Source organism: Epinephelus moara, chromosome 11 (assembly GCF_006386435.1).
Source record: "Epinephelus moara isolate mb chromosome 11, YSFRI_EMoa_1.0, whole genome shotgun sequence".
Taxonomy (NCBI): Eukaryota; Metazoa; Chordata; class Actinopteri; order Perciformes; family Serranidae; genus Epinephelus; species Epinephelus moara.
The window spans coordinates 1,549,096-1,567,341 of NC_065516.1; the positions used below are offsets into that span (position 1 = coordinate 1,549,096).

The following is an 18,246-nucleotide window of genomic DNA, read 5'->3' on the forward strand; positions in this document are numbered from 1 at the left end:
TTATATTTAAATAAGGATTAGATAAACATCTTTGCCTTTCAGTTTTAATTTGACAAAATACGTTGGAATGTCAGGACCCAAAAGTGATATGGGAAATAAACAAATAAATGGGAGCATGATTACTTACAAAAATAAATAAGTTAATCAAAATTATGGTTATAAAAATAATAAATAAAACAAGGGGCAATAAATAAAGTATATATGTTTCTGTATTGTTTTCTTTTCTTTTTTTTAATTTAATTATGTCATCTCTTAATTATCACATCTTCACATCGCTTCACGAGAGATGATGTCACACAACAACGTCACAGTCTCTCTTGGCTCTCATTGGCTGGTCAGTCTAATTGGTTGCTCTGATAAATAATAATGGCGCTGTGGGACTTTTCTTTGTGTTATAAATATAAAGTAAAAACTGACATCACTGTTGGATCATCAGGGGTTATTTCCTCAGATTTGACAAAGCTCTCTTTAAGTATTATATAACATTGACCCACCAGTGATCACTTGTATCAAACATAATGAAAGCAAAGACACAAGGACGACTGTAAAGTCAAGATAAACAGAATTAATTTATTGCATTTGAGTAAATACACATCTTAAGGCCAGGAAAAAAATGGCACCCTCCTCCCCCTCACAGCATTCTGACACATTCAGAATAAATCTTCCCATTTACCGTAAAAAAAAGGACAGTTTTGTGCGTATAAGCGACAGTGGAATATAAAAATGTAACATACTGTAAAGCCATGCAAATCAGGTATACATGAGGTTAAGACGAGGCCAGGAATCCGTTGGTTCATTTGACTGCTGAGAAGCTGTAAACGCTGCCTGTTGTCAAAACAAACCGCCTGGTAGCTGTAACCATGGTTACAACTGTGAAACAAAGAGTGAAAAAAATATAAATGAATCTCAAAAAATGTATTTCGGTGTTGTACTGTAGTCGTCCTCTTCACACCAAAATGTAAACTTCCAGAAAAAATAATGGAGTCAAACATGGTCATCGTGTGGAGGACGGTAAAGTTAACAAGGTGTGATGTAAAAAGGATCTATACTAAATTAACTGCATTCATTCACACATACACACCCCCACACACACTCTCAGAACTCGTTGGTCAGATGCTGCAAGGCTTTGGCAGGCAGTCCGCTGATATGTTGGTTTCATTCCTCCACAGTCTGATTAAAGTGTCTCTTCCCGTCCAGGTACAGCATCGACTCTGTCACACAAACACAAAAACACCTGCATCAAACATCTCAGATGGAAAAGTAATTCAAGAATTCTCCGCCTGCAAGAGTCAAAAGGCTTTGTCATCTCTTTTTTAACTGTTCTTTTTATTGAAAACAAAGAAAAATAGTGTTAACCAGTGTCTGTGTCCTGAGAGTAACAGCCCCATTTCAACCAGTATTTTTCACCCTTGTCTTTCTGTAGCTCAAGTAAATATTTATCTTTTGCATGCGGTGAACATAGTTAAGAGTGTTCATGAAAAGGCTTGTCAGAAATACTCAGATCTTTAACCTAATGGTATACTATGCGGGAATTGTCAGTTACTGATAACTCCCAACTTGTGCTCCAGTCCGTGGTGAGAGTCAAACAACAGGACACTGAATCATCGGGCTGAAAACGTGCCCACTAGGACAGAGGGGAAGGTGAAGGAACAGAAACACATCAGGGAAGCACATCAAACCTGTGGCTATCCCAACTGGACCTTTGCAAACTAAACATTGTCATTCCTTATGTCGCAGGAGTATCTGAGAAACTCAGGAGGATTTTCAAACACCACAACCCTGTGCACTTTAAACCCAGTAACACACTGAGACAGAAACTTGTCCACCCCAAAGACAAAACACCCAGACATAAGCAGAGTAATGTAGTGTAGGCAATTCAGTGCAGCCAGGAATGCACAGATTTATACAGTGGGGAGGTAAAACAACCACTTAATAAGTGCATGGCACAGAACAGGAGAGCTACGTCAAGCTGGAACAACCATCGTTAAACAGAGGGGGTGGCTTACGACACCACTTATCACCCACCTACAATGCAATCTTGGGATCCCTCCCCAGACAACTTCACACCAATTCACCCCTGGTCCCACCTGACCCTAACGACTCACATGGTAGCCAGGTGGGTCAACGACTCACATTGTGACCTTACCGACTCTAAAACTAAGAGCTCACATGTGACCCCTACGACTCTGCAAGGGTTCCCACCCACACAGGGTTTCGTACCAGTCATTTAGAACTGAAGAAGCTTCTTGGATGAGAGGCAAAACGTCTTCAAGAAATGCAAGCAAGTCCAGTTGCCTACGATATTAGCACTTACTATTGGTATCAATACATATTTAAAAAGCCTATGTGTAGGATTAAGGAGGAAATATGGGCAGATATGGAATATAATATTCATAACTATGTTTTCGTTTATAATCACCTGAAAATAATAATGGTTGTGTTTTCGTTACTTTAGAATGAGCCGTTTATATCTACGTGCCGAGCAAGTCCTCTCCTACAGAGTTCCTCATGTTGTTTCTAAAGTAGCCTAAAAAGGACAACTGAACACTCGCTCTAGACAGGGTCATTTGCGTTTTTGCAATGGCTATAGTTCTCCTACACACTTGGCACATGGGTGAAGTTTCAGTTGGTTGCAATCTGTCACTAAACCCTACACTCTGGAACGTTTTCAGTAGCAGAAGTCAAAGTACTTATTGTGCAACATGGCCCATTTAAGAAAAATATGTATTACTGAAATATAACTATGATGCATTACTGTGTTTATGACCTTAATGTTGCAGCTGGTAAAGGTCGAGCTCATTTTGATAATTTTAATTTCTGCTGGGCAGCTTGTGAATAATACCTTACAATTTAATTGTTGATTATATTTTGCATTACTCATCTGAATCTGCAAAGTAACTTAAGCTGTCAGATAAATGCAGTGAAGTAAAAAGTACAATATTTCCCTCTTAAATGTAGTGTAGAAGTGTAAAGTAGCAGATTTAAATAATCAAGTAAATAAAGTACCTTAAAACCATACTTAGGTGTATTGTATGTTGTGTTCACCTGTGTGTGTGTGTGTGTGTGTGTGTGTGTGAGGGCTCACCTCCATATGTCATTGGAATGATGTTGGGGACATCACGGTCAGAAGCGAAGGTGAAGTGAAATACGTTCGTGGTGTTGTGCTGGCGGGTCAGCGGGTCGAACACCTCGCTGTGAACTCTGACCTGGATGTACTTCCCCTGTGTGTAACACACCTGAAAACACACACACAGGCTGCTGAAGCACCAAAAGCCACACACTTCAGCCTTCAGTCTAAACTGACACACTCTTCAGCCATGTTGCATTATTAAATTAAACAGTGGCTGTTTCCATTTACAGAAATAATGTTTGTAATATTAGTTTAGTAAATCAACCAGTAATTCTTAAAATGCCTCAAGTGGTTATATATAACACTAAAGCTGCAACAATGCAATGTTTAAAAAGATTATTGTCACAGAAGGTTTTTCTCATAGTCACTGCTCAGTCTGCTGAATGTCTCTCTGACCTGTGATGAGAGCAGCAGCAGGGAGCCGATCTCCACGGGTCTCTGGAAGAGGATATCATCAACAGCCACCAGACTGGGTCGACATCCTCTGCAGGAAAACAAACACTTTGACACCTTCCAGCAAACCAGTATTCTTTGGCACAGCATCATGTTCTCTTAAAAAGCTCTCACCCGTAGGAGCAGGCGTTGGCCCAGCCCAACTCGTAGGCTTTCCTCATCAGAAACCCTCCAAATATCCTGTTAAAGATGTTCCTCTCCTGCTCAACACACAGACAGAAAAGAGATATTCTCCAGCTGAAACTAAACGACTGGACAAAAACATGAGGAATCATGAGGAACACTGGCCACAGTAATATGTATTTAAAAATCTACTTTTCTCATGTGAATGGCTGATGGATTTTAGTATAAACAGAACAGGCCGTGGCGTTTCTATCAAATGTGAGAGACAAAATCAAACTCAAAGCACTGCCAAAGTAAAAAAGAATGTAGGGAAGAATTTCAGACATTTTTCTATAGGTTGAGATCTGTTTTGTCACTCCAGCTGTTTCCCCCTCTCACCTGAGGGTGGCAGATCTCCAGTCCTTTCAGTTTGGCGTCTTCCATCCATACAGAGTTTGGAGGCAGAACTCTGCTGCGGAAACTAACCGTCCTGTAGGAGGAGGAGACGGCACAAAAACATATTTAATACTGCATGTCCTAAAATAACACACAACACATTCACAGCTTTTTTAAGTGTACCATTGTACTGTAGCCTCAACAGCCTAAATAATAACACATCCTTGGACTGTGCATCAATCGGGCCAAACTTAAAGGGTTAGTGTGTGGGATTTAGTGGCAAGGTTGCAGATTGCAACTAACTGAAAACGCAAATGGCCCCATCAGGAGCTAGTGTTTTATCTGTCTGCTCTGGGCTACATGGTGGTACAACATGGTGATCTCCACAGAGGAGGACCCCATGTAGGTATAAACAGCTCATTCTGTGGTAACGAAAACACAATGATTCTTATTTTCAGGTGATTATACGCTAAATAAAACATAGTTATTATGTTATATTCCATTTCTGCTAATATAATCCCCTAAATCCTACACACTGGACCTTTAACTTATCATTATGAAGAAAATGTTGATAGCACAAAGTAATGGCTACAGAGAAATGTCACCATCAGCGTTTAGTTTGGTCCTCTGTAAGCCTCACTTTAATTATGTAATTCTGTCTGTCACCGGGTAACATCTTCTGGGAACATAATGGCTCAATTTACAGCACAAAGGAAGTGTGTCAACCATTGAGCAACCAAAACAGGAAGAGGATAGCACGTTTGTTCTCTTGACTAGCTATCCCCAGTTACCAAAAAGTCATTTAAGTAAACAGTTCTTTGCAGTCACTTTCCCCAGTAGTGGAAATGGTGGACGGTGGAACTACTGAAGTAACTGTGGAAAATAAAATGTAGTGTGTCCTGTGTTGTTATTAGCTGCTTGGCTCTGAGTAAAAAAGGAAAGCGATCTGGTTGCCTTTGCGACAGCAGCACCAACAATAATACTGACTGGAAACACATGCTCCAACCAATGAAACTGATACCTCACCAGACTTTTATTTAGAAAAACAAGAATTTTTATTGACCTCATTAGGGGTCAAGTTCAGCACAGTGCAGAATAAATTTCACAGTATCTCAATCTTACTTTGGGTCCAGCGTGTTGAGGAACAGACTGTGTACGATCTTTCTCTCCTCGTCTACAGGTGCCACCTTCAGGAGTGAGGCAGTGCTCAGAGCCACACGGCGAGCTTTATTAGCTGGAACACACACATTTAAAGATAAAAACTCATAAAACAGATAGCATTATCTCATCTTAACTGAGGTCATGTCAGGATCTCTCACCTTCTCCTTCCTGAAAAAGTTTCTCCTCCTCTGGACCTTCTGGCCTCAGTGGATTCACAAAAGCTGCCCTGAAATGAAGAAAAAGTGCAGTTACTAGTTACTGTTACAAGTGAACCACCTAATAGTTCATATAATTACAGCTAAAATGATGACTCAACTAATTAATTAGTCGATTGACGGAAAGTTTTTAAACTTTGATGGTCAAAGTCGTTTTTCATATGAAAACATTTCATGTCTTCACAAACTTTTCCTTTGCATAATTGTAATAATTATTAGTAGCAGCTTAGTAGAGGTTTGCACTGCTGGTTGGACAAAACAGACATTGTCAAGGTGTCAGCAAAGCAAACAATTAATGGAGAAAATAGCAGATGAATCCATAATGAACATAATCATTAGTTAATGGTTCAAAATGAGCTCCACCTCAGCCAACTACATCAGTAAAATCCTGCTTTTACATTCATGCATGGGTCAGAATCATCTGATGACATCATATATAATAGTGTGACAGTCACACATTGAACACTGAATTACATTTTATTGATTATACTTACAAACTTTTACTGAATTAACATTTTCAGTGCGAAACTTTTACTGTGACAGAGTATTCTTACAGTGTGGTAGTACTTCTATTAAAGTACAGGATCTGAGTCTGGACTTTACAGTGTCAGTCCGCTAGAGTCCACCATATCTCAAAGACAAATTCATAAACACTCGTAATGTTGGTATGGGATAATTTTAAAATATATAAAATGAAAAAGCTGACCTCTTTAAAGGATCCAAAAGACCATATTCTATCAAATCTGGAATAAATGGACTGAATTTATAACCCCATCATTAGCAGACTTTGTATGACTCTACTGTGTCACTGTCCTCTTCCCTTCTCAATAGGATCGGTAGAAATGTAAGCTCCCTTAGCTACAGAGTTTGGGATGTGCAGATAAGCATGCAGGAAAGGGGGGAAAAAGAAAAATGATTCTGTAAATTGTGCTAATTCTGCATCACACAGGCCATTATTTGTTTTGTAAGTATTTTTTCTTATCTCTTTTGTATCTGTTGTTTTATAAAGAAAACTGGTGATGCAGCAGTGAGGGTGTGACAGTTTGGGTTCATTCCATTTCTGCATCAGTATTTCTTCTGTGTAAATGAACCTCGGACTGTGTGCACTTAGTGTCTTGCCTCTTGTTTTCTGGATCCCGTGCCACCATGACAAATGTAGCATCCAGAATTGGAGAATACGTGCCATCATGGAACTGAAAGAAGAGTCACATTATGAGATCCTTCCTGTTGCTAGTCTGCACTTCATTCTGCTGCTGATCTGAAACTATTGGTTTTATTTCAATGTTTGTTTTCAGTTCTGTCGCGTTTCTGCACGTAGTGATCCCATGTCAATGAAAACAATCAATCAATCAATCAATTTTATTTATAAAGCCCAATATCACAAATCACAATTTGCCTCACAGGGCTTTACAGCATACGACATCCCTCTGTCCTTAGGACCCTCACAGCTGATCAGGAAAAACTCCCCAAAAAGTGTCGTACAGAACAGATCAGCATGATCTGCACACAATATCTAATACACAATCTGGGTGGGATGATGACAGCCTTATTTTCGGATTTTGGCGGACTTTGGTTTATTGCGAGTGGTTTTATTTCTTTGTCTCTGCAACCATAACAGATATTACTGCTCACCTATCATCACGGGATATTGTTAAAATTTGACCCTCTCTAAATGTCACATGTCTGTTTGAGTAGTTTTTAATGTGTGTTATTCTTTGACCTTGTTTTCTTCATATTTTCTGCTGAAATACCTTCATGGTTCCATTTGTGTTTTTGGCTGCGAACAGCAGCTCTGTCAGTCCATCTGTCGGTCCACAAAAATATCTCCAACCTTTTGCAGCCACAGTTTTTGCCCTAGGAGGTTCAAGTTTGGCCTGGAGGTCAGGCGTGTTTGTGATCATGGCATACACAACATTATTTTGCTACGTCTCTTTCATAACTCATGAAATGGCTATCGTAGGCATCATTGTACTAGTGACAAGTGTTTGTGAGGTGGTGTGTGTGTGAATGCATAAATGCATGGATTCATGCCCATACGTGATCACAGCTATTGTGAATTTGTGCTTGATCACTCTCACCAACTCAATCCCTTTTTTTTATCTTCTTCAGAAATTATTTATTTTCTTACTTGTCCAAACAACTTAACTAAACACATACAGGATGTGTTTTTGCCTGTGTGTGTGTGTGTGTGTGTGTGTGTCTACCTGTGACATGTGCATCTTGGCTTCAATAGAGGTATTTCCCACCCACGTCACATGACCAGTGAACTTGATGTCGCAGTCAGGGTAGATGATGTGTTGCCTCATGTCTGTTTGACAAAAAAAGAACAAAAGTCTTCAGGGTGGAACTACTGATATTAAAATGACAACATCTAAACTCAAACATTTGTATGTAAGGGTGTGTTCAAAATAAAGTATGAATGTATGTAACAGATTACATGAACATTTTGAGTTTAGTCTATTGATAAATAAAGCACCTTAATAAATAATAATAAAATGTTCTGTCCTCGTCTGGTGTTACCGTTGATAATTCATCTTTAACTTTTCTATGGGAAACAAACACACTGCTGCAGGATCCACAGAACTGTGGCACATTTTATGCACAAAAAAGGGAGAACATATTTCAACAGGACAGATGGAGGAAGCTACAATGATAATCAGAAATGTTGTCTTTAATTAATTAACTGACTGTTTGTTTCAGCACTAACAACAGCTACAACTACTAAACAAGAGTTAATGGGCAGAGGGAGCTGAATGTAGAAATCTGAGCCAGATTAGCGACCTAAAACTTTTCAGTAGGCTTTTCTAATTTTATAGTTTGTACATCCTCGATTCCTTTCCTCGCCTCCTCTCCTCATGTCTTAGTCCCTCCCACCTGAGATGCGAGTAGAGGAGTTGAGGAAGAGACACAAGGAGAGAGGAGAGGAGCAGGCACAAAATAGAGAAAAGCCCACTTAATTCAGAACGACCAAACAAAACAAACCATAAAAATACTTGAGACTCTCACCAATCTTATCCACAAGGGCGGTGACGATGGACAGAGGAGACCTCTTCAGTGCCTTATTATAGGTGTGAGAATAGGAGATGAGGACTGAGGAGAGAGACGAGGAAGAAAAAGTATCAGTGTTTGACTTTGTTGAACTTTCTGTCGAGCTATAATGTAAAACATTCTGTTTTACAGTGATACCTGCTAAACTGTCCAAGTCCTCCAGGATTCTACCAAACCTGAGAACAGACACAAGGAAGCGAGTTATAGGTTATCCATTAACCTTCAAATTGTGTGTGTGTGTGTGTGTGTGTGTGTTTGTGTGTACCTGACGGTATTGTGGAAGGTCAGGTATTTCTCTCTGAGCTGTGGCTCAGAGCCCAGAGGCAGGTGCACCTCCAGGTAGCTGTCCTTCATCCTCTTGGCAGGAAGGTCATTCTGAGACTTCGCCAACATGGATGACAGCGACACACGCTCCGCCATGGCCTGCTGGTGGTCACTGCGCACAAGAATATTGGACATATTAAATATAAAACCTTAAAAATACACCCCGTGGATTTTTTTTCTGGTAAATATCCCTTTATTTTTAAAACAAATATATATTTTATTTGGATTTTGCCTTTATTGGTCAGGACAGATTTAGAGTGAACAGGAGAGACAGGGGGACGACATGGAGCAAAGAGCCATGGGTTGCAATCAAACCTGTGGCCGCTGCAGCAAGGACATAGCCTTTGCACATGGGGTGCCTGGGCTACTTAGTGAGCTAGTGGTTGCCTCCTCTGTCTTTTTTTTATTTTTTATTTTTTTTCTGTTTTGTAATGTTCTTCCATGGATTCAAAGGTTTATTTGTCACATACACGAGTAATATTTGTAGTAAAACAAAGTGTGGCATGCTCATAAGGATACACAAGAATAGTGTGAAAAATAAGGATTAGAAAAATTAAATATAAAGGATAAAAACGTGACAAAACATACAAGTGTAACAAGGGCAGAGGTCCTCTGTGTCTTTTTAAAATGTTATCTCTAATTTTCTTTTTAACTGTTGAAATAAAGTGAGTAAGTCCGAGACAGCTGAAGTGCAAGTTATTCTCACAAATTTGTGGAATTTGAGGGAAGCATTGGTAGAGCATAAAAAAGAATTTATATTCTTTATAGATTATACTGTAGACTTGAACTTTTGCACATTCCTGTATTAAACTGTTCGGCTCGGCATTATTAAAAAAGAGATTTTGTACATACATTGTCACAGATATCATAGTGTTTTCTCTGTGCTTTGAAACAGATGGTTCAGTACCTCCAGTTAGTGGAAGCTCCCACGATTTCTCTCAGCCTGTTTCGCACTGAAAAACACAGAAAGGCAATCAGATCTCCTGTATGTCTGTGTATGAGTGTGTATCAGAGTATGTGTACTGTAGTGAAAGCATCAAAAGTTCAAGGCTATATGTTTCATACTGTCTCTGTAATCAAGAAATGAGGCTGTTACACTTCTGTTGTCTTTACAGCTGGAGCCTTCAGGGAAACTAGTTCAGTCATTTTACATCAGACATGATGTGTTTGCATTTTGCAGCATGGCCACTTAGTAATAGCTTGGATCATGATAATTAGCTTTAATGCCACCAAAAACGCACAGGTAAATCTCTTGGACGTTTAGTAATTACATTTAAATTAACCACATTGTAAAATGTCTGTAATTCTTGCCTGAAGACTGCAGCCCAAACATGGAGACAACATGAAACACACAGAGAAAAGAAGCAGTCGAATGGAGACAGCTATCGGGTGGAAACCAGCTGTAACAAAATACTGAAGCTCAGTGCATCAGAGGGAAGAAGAAGAAGAAGAAGGTTAACAGAATGCCGGCCACCATCGAATGCCTGCAGAAATCCAGCCGGTGTGAACATTAAATCAAGACTTAACTAAAGGCAGAACAGATGCACAGCAACAAGCTGCTGTACATGAAACAACGTGTGCTTCAGGTAAAAGAAGAGAATGGATGTTCAGTCAGCCAACATGCAGGAGGAATCAACGTGCAATTAGAGCAAATTAGAGGAGAATTACTATGTGTACGAGGCGAGCAGTGTGGTCTAGAAAGGTATGCTTTGTCTTGGTTTACCAACACACACCATTAGACACGTGTAAAAGTGGATTTCCTGTGGAGAAACACAAATGATTAAAACGGTGCAGGATGAGGCTGGATGTGTGGGGGTTTCACACAGACATTAAATATGTCACCATGTTACATTTCTTTACATTCATTCGACAAATGCTTCTGACCGAAGTGCTGACACCTCAACAGGACAGAGAGCTGTAAGAGCTTGATGTCAAAACAAGCAACTTAAAGGGGAACTGTGGTATTTTTCCACCTGGACCCTATTTGACCAGGTTTTTGTGTCTAAGTGACTCATGGGAGCAACAGTTTCTGAAACTGGTCCAGTATTGAGAGAGAGCGTTGCAACCAGCAGCAGCGAAAACAGGCTGCAATTTAATCACTTGGGGCATGTTTGCACTGTCAATTTACATCCATTTAAAGTGGCTGTTTTTGTCAAAAACAGGCTCAGATTGTTATTATAAGGGTCTGACAACATTAGGGAAAGGATCTGGACAGAGAAATAAAATGTTTGTCCATACTTGTCGCTTGTTCTGTTTCGTTTTGTGTCCAAGTCTCGCTTTATTTCACTAGAGATTAATCTACCAACTCTTTTCTTGAATTTATCAATCAGAGGTTTGATCTAAAAGGTCATAAAATGATGGAAATGGCTATCAAACTAACAATTACTTTAATTTCTGTTTAATGTTTTTTCGATTAATCAATTAGTTGTTTGGTCTTTAAGATGTCAGAAGTTTACCAAAACCTGAGATGATTTCCTCAACTGTCTTGTTTTATCCACAACGCAAAGATATTCAGTTTACTGTCATGGAGGACTAAGACCATGTCTTTGAATCCTTTGACTGGTTTGACAAACAGTCCAAAACTCTGAGCCAGTCACCCAGAGGCAGAGGCCTGTAGGGACTGACTATGTGTGCCAACAGCAGACTCTTGAGCTGGATGCGAGCTGCAGCAGTGAGTCCGAGTAGTGAGCAGAGAAGAGGAGTGGTGTGGGAGAACCCTGTGAGGCTGAACATGAAACGGGCAACAACATCAGAGAGATCAGGTGGCAGCTTTGTTAAAGCTTATTACTGAATGTCTGCCATTTAGCTGGAGTCCTACAGCATCAATGTTGTCAGATCCTTTGAATGGAATGCGTCAATCAAACTTTTTCAGTGCCAACAGAGATGTCTCAACTCAGGTTGTCTTCCAGTTCATAGCACTGATCTGACACCAGTTCTCTTAAATATTCCCAAATTCAAAATCTGTAAACCTTACTGTGTGGAACTAAGCGTAATACTTTTTTATGTGAGGTAACGTGAGGCCAGAGATAGCTGTGGCACAATAAACTGATCAGTGACCTGCCTTGACTGAATGAATGTATATGATAGGTCCAGGTTATCAGATTGTTGCATCCTTATCTGGTGATGAACTTCATCCAACACATCCAGACTCCAGAGCTGACCTGACTGATAAATTAGATGGCGTGATGTTTGTAAATTACTTTATCAAGAAAAGTTACGCAGCAACCAATGCCAGCATAGCTTAGTTGCAGCTAGCTGACTAACCTTAGCTTGCTTGCTAACATTATCCTTAGCAAAATACTATCTGAGTGGATATATCAGTTGGCCAGCTTGCTAAATTATTTTGCCATTTAACCCTGACCAGGGAGGACAGTCATAGCATAGTGAATGGGAAACAACAGGAGGGTTAAAGTCATTGTAAATATTTATATTTAGAATGTATTTATAAACCTCTGTATCTTTTGGTCTTCTTGGTGCTTTTCACTGCGGCCCGCTCTGATGTCTTCTAATTCTTTCCTCAGTTCTTCATTTAGACTTCTGTACATATTACTCTCTGCTGTCACTGCCATGAGCTTATCTTTCTGCTCTCGAACCGTCGCCTGGCACAGCTGGAAGCGCACCGCCACCTTTGTCAGTTTCTCCTTCAGCTCCTCACAGACCTTCTGTGTTTTATTCAGCTCTTCTGTCTAGGCGAGCAGCTCTTTCTGCAAGGACACCAGCTTCTGATGAGGCACCTCTTGTCTGGGTCTTCTCACCGCGTGAGGTCTTTCTGGGATAATTAGTATTTTTTTCCCGATTTGTTCCCCAACAGCACGATACATTCTGCTCTCTTTGAGTTTCTCTTTCTGTGTGTGGAGCTCCTCCTCACACTTTCGGAGCTCCTTCCTTTGCTCCTCTGCATTGCTTTCCATAACGCCCATTTCCTTCTCCAGTTTCTGCTTCTCCAGCTTCAGGAGGTGGATCTGCTTCAGCTGCTCTCTACACTGACTGTCCTTCTTGTTCATGCTTGACGTCTGGATGCTGATCTTGTCACATAGCTCAAAGCATTCATGTTGGCAGTGCAGCAGCGTGTCACTCAGGCTGTCTCTGTCTTTGATGACCTGATGGTATTGTTCCTTCAGCTGCACCGTCTCAGCTCTCTGGTTTACAGCTCCCAGCTTCACTGACCGCAGCTCCTTCATTACTGACTTCAGCTCCTCTTCGTTCTGCTTGATCTCCCTCCTCAGTTCTGTTTCCTGGATACTTATCTTCTTACCCAACACCAACAGTTCATGTTGGCAATGCAGCAGTTGCTTCCTCTCTTTGTCTCTGTTTTTGATCACCTTGTGGATTCTCCGCTGCTCTGCCTTGAACTGCTCAGTGCCAGTCATCAGAAAGTCAACTTTCTCTTTGAGGATCTCATTTTCCGTCTCCAGAGTCTTGTTTTTCTTCTGCATGCTCAGCTTCAGGAAGGACTGGTGACAGGACATGATGATGATAAGCTGTGAGGCCTGACTGTTGCTTGTCATCTGTATCAGAGGTTGCTTTAAGAAACTGCTCCATCTTTCCTGCTGATTTCTGCAGTGTTTGTCTCAGTAAGATTTCTATTGTAAAGTTGTGTGTCTGAATCCCTGATCACCTTGGTAACTTACAGCATCCCAGAATGTGATGCACTGAGACACACACACACACACACACACACACACACACACACACACACACACACACACACACACACATTCTACAGCTGACTGGTATGATATCCTTTTGAGTGATAAACTGAGTTGCAGGTTGGAGAAGATGTTTCAGACACCTCTGGTCTTGAAAGTAAAAGTCCTGTGCAAATATTCCCATGTAGCTTCAGCTTGGATGCTGATTGTTTTGTTTTTTTGTGTCTGAGATTTTTTTTGTCCTCTCCAGTCACTTCCACATGATGTTATGTGTGTTTGTGGTGTACCACTAGGATGTCAACAAGAATATTTTGACAGCTTGCACATGTCCATCTACAGGTTCACTTTGCTAATTTTCAGTTCAGTAGTAGTAGGCTACAACTACACACTTTATTTCCTCCATTCTAGAAAACGTTAATGCTCCAATTTGTGCCTTTTGTAAATCAATTTATGGTCTTTTGCAACTTGAATGCCTTTTTTGGGGGGACAAATGCACATGGTCTTAATACTGAGGGAAAGTGTCCCCTGCATTCCCCCCAAAGTCTACATCTATGGTGTGAGCTGACCTGAATGTAGCAGCTCATGCAGATATAACCTTAAATGACTGTGAAAAAAATCTACCAGCTGTGCAGATACCTTTCACAACCTTCATTAAGGTGCTCCATACATGTATCCTTCATATTATTACAGTAAAGTGTGTCAAAATCCAGCAGGTGATTGTCTAAAGCCTTGGCACTGGAAAAGTTGTGACCATAAAACTACAGTAAATCAATAAAGCTGCAGATTTTCACTTGTTTTATGATCTGGGATGAACATGTTGTTACCTAAAAGTGATGTACAGTGCCTTGCATAAGTATTCACCCCGCTTCCCGTTTTTTCTATTACAGATTGTAATGCAACTAAATAGGAAAAACATTAACGGGGGGTGAATATTTTTGCAAGCCACTGTACAGGTATTTCTGTGCCTGATAATCAGACTAAATTGATTTTTTTTTTTTTTTAACTACTGAGAAAAATCTGAGATGTGAGGAATGATTCAAGTCAGTTAGTCAGTTCTGAAGTCAGTTTGCAAAAACAAGACTAAGAGTCAAAACAACAAAACTTCAAGCACAGCACATGTCTATAGTGATTAAACCAGGTCCAAGGTTGATCAAGTCAGTCAAGAAGGGTGGTTGCTGTCTTACCTTCAGCCATGTCCGGCGCCCTGCCCTGCTTCGACACCCCCCCCGCGCAAAACGACCTTGTCGTCAAGGATGCAGCCGACCGCAACAGCAGGAGCCTGCAGCACACATGAGGACATGACAAAAAGTAAATAAACCCCAGGACGACCTTAAAGCCAAGGAGTCCAGTTACATCCACATCCTCTAATTATAACTGTCATCTGATCTTTCTTTGATCCTGCTGTGCTGCCCCATAGTGAACAGCTGAGCAGGCGGGCAGACAGACTCTCACTGCTTGCTGTGTGATTTCAGACTTGTGGTGTTACAGAATACTTCAGTTCTGTTTAGCAGCTTTGTTAAGAAACCAACTTATTTCTTTTAAAAAAGCACAGTTAATCCAGATGTCAATTCTTACACAGTAAAGATATGTTCATCAAAATACAATATTTTTTCAATTCTTTGGACAACGCAGACAGTGTTTGCTGATATCACAAAGTCTGCCACAGTATGATTTCAATTCAATTCAGGATTGATATGAGATGATACCAATAAATATCTTTATTGTCTTTTTCTTGGCTGCTTGCCATTGTCTGGCATTTGGGCAGTAACACTGTTTTAAAGTTTAGGAAGGAAGTGCGCTTGGACAGAAATGGTGACACAGACATGCCATGGGAATTTCAAAATAAAGATGTATATTAGAGATGATGATATGTATCCGATTGATGTTTTCACTTCGTGTTGACAATATTGGACTGCTGATCATTAAAATCGATATATCAATCCATATCAGTGTATCATTACACCCCTAATAGATACATATGTAGAATATCATATCTTAGGTATAGCTATTGTATGAGTACATAATCAATGTATTATGTTTATGATTATGTCCATTATACTGCACTTAAGGGATAGTTCCTTTTTTTCAAGTGGGGTTGTATGAAGTAAGTATACATAGACAGTATATTACATACAGTAGAAGGCGGTTGGAACACCCCTAGTTTGGAGAAGCTGGGTGAAGTCAGACACAGAAGCTAAGCGATCTATCGCTTTGGAGGGGGTCAGCAACAAAACATATTTTAGCCACCAGCCAGAGATTTCCACCAGGTAAATGAAGCCATAATATCGCTCTCTTCAAAGCCAGACTCCACTGAGAAAAACAGTAATTTAACATTGCCGAACACAGGAGCCGTTGGTCTACCACTGCCTCCATCTGTTATTTTGATTGTGTTTTATTGTGCCTTTGGAGTTTTAAAGAGTTAGTTTGGATTCGCAAAGGTCACACAATAACACTAATGAACTGATCAAAGCAGCAGTAGACCAGCAGCTCTTGAGCTCAACAAGGTAACATTCCTATTTTTCTCGGTGGACTCTTTATATGGTGTACACTTAGACTGATTTTGATTTTTTTAGGTGGGACTTTTTTAAGGTGGTAAAAAAACATTTTGTTGCTGACCTCCATCCACAGCAGGAGATTGCTTAGCTTCTGTGCTGGACTCCATCCTGCTTCTCCAAACTGCCTGGGGGCGTGCCAACTGACATCTACCGTATGTAATACACTGACTATACTTAAGTGCCCAATACAACCTCACTTAAAAAACTGAACCATCCCTTTAATGGCTCATTATTGCACTTTATACAACATTGTATATGCACTAGTTTGCCCTGCTACAGTGACTTTACAGTAATGGAAAAACTGTAGAAAAGTACATTTCTCCACAGTGCTGTTTGTACCATTTGGGTAACAACTTTTTTTCTGGCTGTGGTATGAACGTGACACACCCTTTATGTATACTACCAGTCCCCACCCTGTTTGGGCCTGGTTCACTATGCCCAGGTTGAGCTGGGTTCTTTATGTTAATGTTAAGACAGCGTAAAACAACTCTACAAACAAACACATCATGGACACGTGTAGCTGACAGGCTGCTTAGCATTCCTACCACTAATTAGCTGGCTCGTAAATACGCTAACGTTAACGGTTAGCGTCTGGAATCAGCAAATCTCAAGCAGCATCAACAGAAGTTGGAGGTGCGTTTCTAATCACACTGACCTCGGTGAGAGCATTGCGGTATCTCAGGTGTCGCCGTTAAAGGTTCAGGGGTCCAAATACAGCCGCTGAGATCGGTAGAAAGGGAGGCTAATGACAGTACTCCGGTGCCCTGCGATGCCAGAGTGCTTCCGTGATTGTGTTCCGCTCCGCCCATTACGGGATGACGTAAGACGCTCCGTTATCAATTCATGGACTCGCTCGATTACCCTGATATTATTGGAAGAGGGTTTGGCTGGTTCCCCATAAACATTACCCTGCCCAATCACTACATGCAGAAATATAAAACAGACATGAACACAAACTGCTCTTTCTGTGATGAACATTCTGAAAATGTTTTACACCTTTTTTGGCATTGTTCTCACACCACGAAATTCTGGAGGACATTTGCAGATTTATCAAGGACCATATCCCTAAAGACTTGGTGTTTGGTCTCCTCAAGTATCCACGAAAAGAAGACAAAACTTTTTATAATAAATGTAGTAATGATTCTGGAAGGATTTTATCCATAACTAAATTTAGCAGTAATAAACCTCATAGTGGTGTTTTTTTCTGAATAATGTTGAACACTTAATGAAACTGCTTTTTGATTTGACCAACAAAAAGGCTAGTACACATGAAACTAGTAGAATGATGTGATTTTTTTTTTCAGAATTTTATCACCAACGCTTTGACTGTAGTACTAAGTGCTTTAAGACTAGAAAGACAAAAAACACCTGCTTTGCATGCGACATCACTGCGTCAAGTTGTCAGAAGGTGTTTAGCCCTTTCATGCAATAATTATTATGAATTATTATTTTCTTGAGTGTTTTATTCCTCTTTAGGCATGAAAAGGTAAATTATGAAGTTCATTTTTTTTCAACATGAATTTCTTTATTAGGGTCCTGGCAGCTAAGCTGCCAGGACACTATTGTATTCCTAGGAATTCTTTCTTTCTTTCTTCCGAGGAAGTCATACTTCCCAAGGGCGAAAACTCACCAAACTTTACAGAAATGTCCGGCCCCATGCCATATTTCCTTGATTCCAAGGACATGTCAATATTCCTCCTGGGGGGGGCACAATAAGCGTTTAAATTCAAAAATCTTTACAAATACCTACAAAATCAACAGCACATGCTACAGTTTCGTAGCCCCAATACTGCTGGAACTTTAGTCCACTTAAACTCATTACAAATTATGAAGTCCATCACTCAGGTTTTATAAGTTTTACAGTTTTTGAAAAAAACTATCTCCTCCCACAATTTTTGCTCAATTGTCACCAAACTTGCTAGAGAGCATCTTCAGACCGTCCTCCACAAAACTTGTTTCTCGGATTTTTGATTTATCACAAATTAAGCCTACAGTGCATCAAAATGTTTGACTGTAAACAGTGCTGTAAACAGTACTGTAAACATATACTATCAAATTCTTGCTAAATACATTTTCAATCTTCCTGAAAAAAATTGAGAATATTTTGGAGTCATGGTTGATGAAGTTTGGCAAATATCAGAATTTTATCTCAAAAACTGAATTTTTGAGAACATTTTGGATTCTGCTCACATGGGAACAACTGGAGTCAGTGT

General features: G+C 40.1%; 1 protein-coding gene across 3 annotated transcripts; it reads right to left on the reverse strand.

The window, feature by feature from the left end:
• Positions 1-553: 553 nt before the first annotated feature.
• Positions 554-16,836, reverse strand: acot9.1 (acyl-CoA thioesterase 9, tandem duplicate 1). 3 transcript variants are annotated; one of them, XM_050057093.1, is made up of 16 exons: positions 16,689-16,836; positions 14,663-14,757; positions 10,563-10,589; positions 9,737-9,782; positions 8,771-8,941; positions 8,644-8,681; positions 8,464-8,547; positions 7,662-7,765; positions 6,577-6,650; positions 5,401-5,468; positions 5,204-5,315; positions 4,085-4,175; positions 3,698-3,783; positions 3,527-3,614; positions 3,086-3,236; positions 554-1,211 (listed from the first exon to the last, which is right to left on the reverse strand). In XM_050057093.1, exons 1-16 carry the CDS (start codon positions 16,700-16,702, stop codon positions 1,156-1,158), a joined length of 1,305 nt encoding a protein of 434 aa, XP_049913050.1. In that variant the 5' UTR covers positions 16,703-16,836; the 3' UTR covers positions 554-1,155. The 3 variants fall into 3 exon arrangements, with proteins under 3 accessions (XP_049913050.1, XP_049913051.1, XP_049913052.1); XM_050057094.1 differs by lacking the exon at positions 10,563-10,589; XM_050057095.1 differs by lacking the exons at positions 14,663-14,757; positions 16,689-16,836 and having other exon boundaries at positions 10,498-10,584.
• Positions 16,837-18,246: the final 1,410 nt, after the last annotated feature.

What these genes read in the sequence shown, in the direction of transcription:
- acot9.1 (XM_050057093.1), bottom strand. An exon ending in CGCCCTTGTGGATAAGATTG is followed by an intron (nt 7,766 to 8,463) that starts GTGAGAGTCTCA and finishes TTTGTCAAACAG; the next exon opens with ACATGAGGCAACACATCATC. An exon ending in CCAAGATGCACATGTCACAG is followed by an intron (nt 6,651 to 7,661) that starts GTAGACACACAC and finishes CTCTTCTTTCAG; the next exon opens with TTCCATGATGGCACGTATTC.